Source organism: Ranitomeya imitator, chromosome 5 (assembly GCF_032444005.1).
Source record: "Ranitomeya imitator isolate aRanImi1 chromosome 5, aRanImi1.pri, whole genome shotgun sequence".
Taxonomy (NCBI): Eukaryota; Metazoa; Chordata; class Amphibia; order Anura; family Dendrobatidae; genus Ranitomeya; species Ranitomeya imitator.
In genome coordinates, this window is record NC_091286.1 from 316876771 (window position 1) to 316881770 (window position 5000).

The following is a 5000-nucleotide window of genomic DNA, read 5'->3' on the forward strand; positions in this document are numbered from 1 at the left end:
AGCAAATATGGGGTTTAAAATCAAATGTGCATTTAACCCAACAACGAATCTGATGTAAAGAATTAATTCTATATCAACCACAGTTCGGGTTATTCTTTTGTAATTATCGTATCCAAAATTGGATGTATTAATAAGTAAAATAAAAATACATGCAGCAAACATTAGACCAATACATGTCTCTTACAGTGCTGCTCTGTACAATTGAATTCATTTTTAACAATGTAATTAAAAGAAGCAGGTTTTGTTACTTTATATAAATACTGCTGCTATTTAGTATTATCACTGGCAGCAAAAATAATAATAACAATAATAATATAATTTATTTAGATAATTTACTATTTTCAGTAGCGCTATCTACATCCACACTCCTTGTGTTAAAATTACAATATTTTCTTTGATCTAATTCTCGGTTATTATTTTTCATATTACTGTTTTGAGAGTATTTAAATTAGTGATAGATAGATAGATAGATAGATAGATAGATAGATAGATAGATAGATAGATAGATAGATGTGTGATAGATAGATCTATAGATAGATAGATAGATAGATAGATAGATAGATAGATAGATAGATAGATAGATAGATAATAGGGAAAGAAAGAAAGAAAGAAAGAAAGAAAGAAAGAAAGAAAGAAAGAAAGAAAGAAAGAAAGAAAGAAAAAGAAAGAAAGAATAATATATAATGAAGAAATTAACAAACAGTAGAGAAAAAGCTACAGATAATAGAAAACATGGAATGGAACAAGTTACATAAAATAAACACTAGAACATCTCCCAGTACAGATACACTGAGTGCTCCGGGTTGTTCTCCCGTTATATTTATTATATTTATACACGATCTCTCTTTATTTTTCTTTTGTACAATTTTGTACATTTGTACATTTCCCTTTGGAAATAGATACAATAAATAGCCACAAAATCGGATTTTGTCTTGTGAAGAATGGAGCAACATTGCCAGGAGGATTGGTGGCATAGCACAAAGTCATCGCCAAGCCACAAGCTCTTGTTTACTAACACCATGCCCTGGGCACCATCTGTGACTATGACCAGCCCAGGGCCACCCAATGTAATGGCCAATGCCAACCTGCCATAGAGCCCCATCAGAACAAATCCTATTATATGGAGATCCTTTCTATATATCCGTTTAACTACACGTTGTGTGAGAATAACCCGGACTGTATATATATATATATATATATATATATATATATATATATATATATATATATATATATATATATAATAAGGCTTATAGTCAGGGTTATTCTCAAATTCTCTCACACTCTGTGGGTAAGTGACCCGTACCATACCATGCACTCCAGGCATCCATCAATCATGGCCGGTGCCCGGTGAGACCCCAGCCCCATCCCCGGCCCATGCACACTCCCTGCAGCCGGTGGTCCCGGGGTGGGATTGACCACAGCACTGAGATCTATACTCAGCATGTCTGCGGTCACCGAACACTTCTTCTTTCTGTCACTTTCCTCCCAGACTATTGATAAGATCATTTAGCTGAATCTGAAACGCGTGTAGTATTGACTGCAGCTAGAAAAGATGATCAAATATAATAACCCACAATGGAGATGCCAATCTGCCCCTTCCCTTCAATCTACGACCCCAATCGGTCATGGAAGCATGTGATTAAAAGGCTAAAACCAACAAGAATAATAATATAGACATTAGCAGAACCACTAGAATTCTACTATATATATTGTATATATATATATATATATATATATATATATATATATATATATATATATATACATATATATATATATTCATAGTATGCCATACCATATACATATACAGCTATACATGCATATATATATATATATATATATATATATACATATATATATATATATATATATATATATATTCATAGTATCCCATACTATATACATATATAGCTATGCATGTATATATAATGTATATATATATATATATTTATAGCTATATATAGTATGATATACTATGAGTTTATATAAATATATATGCATATATAGCTGCATATGTATATAGTATACCATGAATATAAATATATATATCTATATATATATGGCTTATAGTAAATATTCTAGAGAATAATCATTGATCAACATGAATCGTCCTTAAAGATATAGTGTGTGTATATATATATATATATATATATATATATATATATATATATATACTGTATCTGTAGGGACAGTTCATACGGAGCAATATTTATTCACTAGAATATTTACTGTTCTCCAGGAAATACTACGTTTCCCTAGATGATAGATTTGAGTTCATTTACATTCATGTAATTGTTAATTCCCCACTGTTCTGCAGGAAAGATGCGCTTAAATAACCAGCCATCGCTCAGCACCAGTGAAAACGTATTATTTTATAAAAGGCAAAGATTCAAAGCTTTTCCTTGGGTAGAATACGGCAATGTATCCACACTTGAACACAACACCAGTGACATAGTGAAAGTTTGGCATGGTCGGTCATCAGGATGCATTTTTGTGGAATATCAGCTGTGTGGCGACAGAAGAAAAGAAGTAGCATTCAATAGGTCTTGGGTATTTTTATGTAAATAATAAAATCTTTTAACATAAATATAGAAGGAGATCATCTGCATTTTATTACTCCCCCACGAGCACATTGAAAATAGAGCAGAAAGAGAGTTAGTAAAATGTACATCTGTATAGAGAGTCCATTCACCTACTTCTGAAAACCGACAAGAAAATAACACAAATAATAGCAAGGGGAAAAAAAGAAGAAAAAAAAAACAAGTTTTCAGAATCTTTTTTTTTTTTTTTTAAGAAATAAATATACAGTGAGGCAGAGGCCACTTTTATGAAAAATATCTCCCTGGGCAGCATTAAAAAAAACATAGACAAAATTAACGATTAAACTATTTCTGCATTTATAAGACACATTTCCACATATTTACAGAGTTGTACAGTATGGTGAGTTGGTAGAGTGATGCCCACTTGCACAGCCCCCACAGAGCCAAGGATGCCCCACACTTCTGTTACACATGGAACACTTCAATGAAGTTTGTTATCAAAATTAACCCTTTCTGTGGCGGGATAACAACACAGTATATCCCAGTGCACAACATAGGCCATGGCTTCTGCTGGGATAATTAGCTGAGCCACATTCAAGCTGCCATTTTCCTACATGTTCCCCCACTCCTGTCCAATGTAACTTTTCACTAGGCTGGGGGGATGAAGCCTCATTTCTGGCCACCGAAAGCCTTTGTTAGACTAGCACTAGAGGTTTACCTCCAAGATAATGTCCAAGAATTCAGCTTCTAGACAACGCACTGAATAGAGATTGAAATGGTTAGACCCTTTGTTCCCATTAGTCCCTTTCCCACAATAGATGAAAGCAAGACCCTTCTAAGTCTCACATCTGCTGAAAATATAATGCTAAGCAAAAATGGCAGCAATCTGGGAAAAGGGGAAAAATGACTAATTCTAAAGAAAATAGCAAAGAATACAATAAATGTGACTGTGGAAAAGTGGGGAAAATATAACATGTGGTCTGCTCTAAATATTAAATTACAAAAAAGACCAATAAAAGAGTAACATAGTGCTAATCAACCTCCGAGCTGAACAGATTCCAATCCTCTGGTGCAATTATTCTGGATACACTTAACCTTTTCCTCCTCAGGACCTCAGGTCTCTTTGGTAAAATGAAGCAATCAGAGGATACATTGATTTTCTCCTCCTATTCCTCCCATGTCCTGTGCCTGGACACTTGGTATGAGGCTTACTCCAGTGCATGGGGCACTTCTACCATTAGCCTATGCCAGTGCTGTACTCTATGGTCCTGCCTGGGGTATTATGTCATGGAAGCTACCTGCCTGTTTGGGTTTTTGGAAGGGGTAAAAAAAAGAAGAACACAAAATTGAAAACACAACTTTTATAACAAACGACCACAAACACATAAGAACTTAAACCAAAGGCGAGCACTGTGCACCCTGGTGGCATTAACCCTACAAATGCTCCCTGCCAGTCTATTCATGGGGTTTTGGAGGAATAAAATCTTCATTGAATGGTTCATGTAAACTTCAATTTCCTTACAGTGCAAATTTAGACTCGTACATGAAGTCAGTAAGTTAGGGCTCCACACTGCTGTCACCATTGTGCAGGATGAAGACTTGGGGGCCCCTGCCATGTATGGTGGTATACTCACTCTCCTCCTGGGGGTCTCCTGTATAGGTGAGAGCACATCACTACACCTGCTACCAATAGCTGCTAGTCCAGGGAGCTGCTTTGTTCTCTCATAGTATAAAAAGGACAATGCAAAGTACGAAGTGTGGGGAGGTCGGGGCCTCACTGGACAGGAGTCTGCACCCCAAGGTGTGGTGGTGTGTCCCTGCTCGCCCCATATACATCCTCTGCCCCTGGAATGGTCCCTCCTGGTGGTGTCATCCTTTTCTCTTTCTGTCTCCTGTTACAAAACCAAACTCTGACCACCTCTTTTTCTAGCTGTAGACTGTCCGCAAGGGAGGTGATCTCCTGGGCAGAGGGCTTGGGGCACTTTAGGAAGTGACTTTCCAGGGCCCCCTTCACACTGACCTCAATGGAGGTCCTCTTTTTCCTTTTCCTCCCCTGGGCTGCTATCTTGTCTATACTGGTCGGACTTCCCGAGGACGAGTCCGCCTCTTCCAGCCACTTGTTCAACAAAGGCTTGAGCTTGCACATGTTCTTAAAGCTGAGCTGCAGGGCCTCGAACCTGCAGATGGTGGTCTGGGAGAAGACATTGCCATAGAGGGTGCCCAGGGCCAGGCCAACATCTGCTTGGGTAAATCCGAGCTTGATCCTCCTCTGCTTGAACTGCTTGGCAAACTGCTCCAGGTCATCAGAAGTGGGGGTATCCTCATCCGAGTGGTCGTGGTGGCTCTGGTGCTGCTGCTGCTGCTGCTGGGACTGCTGCTGGAGGCCATGGTCGCCGTGGTGGTCCTCGTGGGCTTCCCGCAGCCCATGATGGTGCATGCCCTGCCCGGAGCCCGGGT

The 5000-nt window shown here is 38.2% G+C and overlaps 1 protein-coding gene across 1 annotated transcript in view; it reads right to left on the reverse strand.

The window, feature by feature from the left end:
• Window positions 1-2535: 2535 nt before the first annotated feature.
• The window catches only part of POU3F2 (POU class 3 homeobox 2), a 2985-nt gene continuing 520 nt past the window's right edge, over window positions 2536-5000 (reverse strand). The window contains exon 1 of the mRNA XM_069726333.1: window positions 2536-5000. This exon is cut by the window's right edge and continues 520 nt beyond it. Within this exon, the coding sequence (XP_069582434.1) occupies window positions 4318-5000 (683 nt within the window). The 3' untranslated portion in view covers window positions 2536-4317.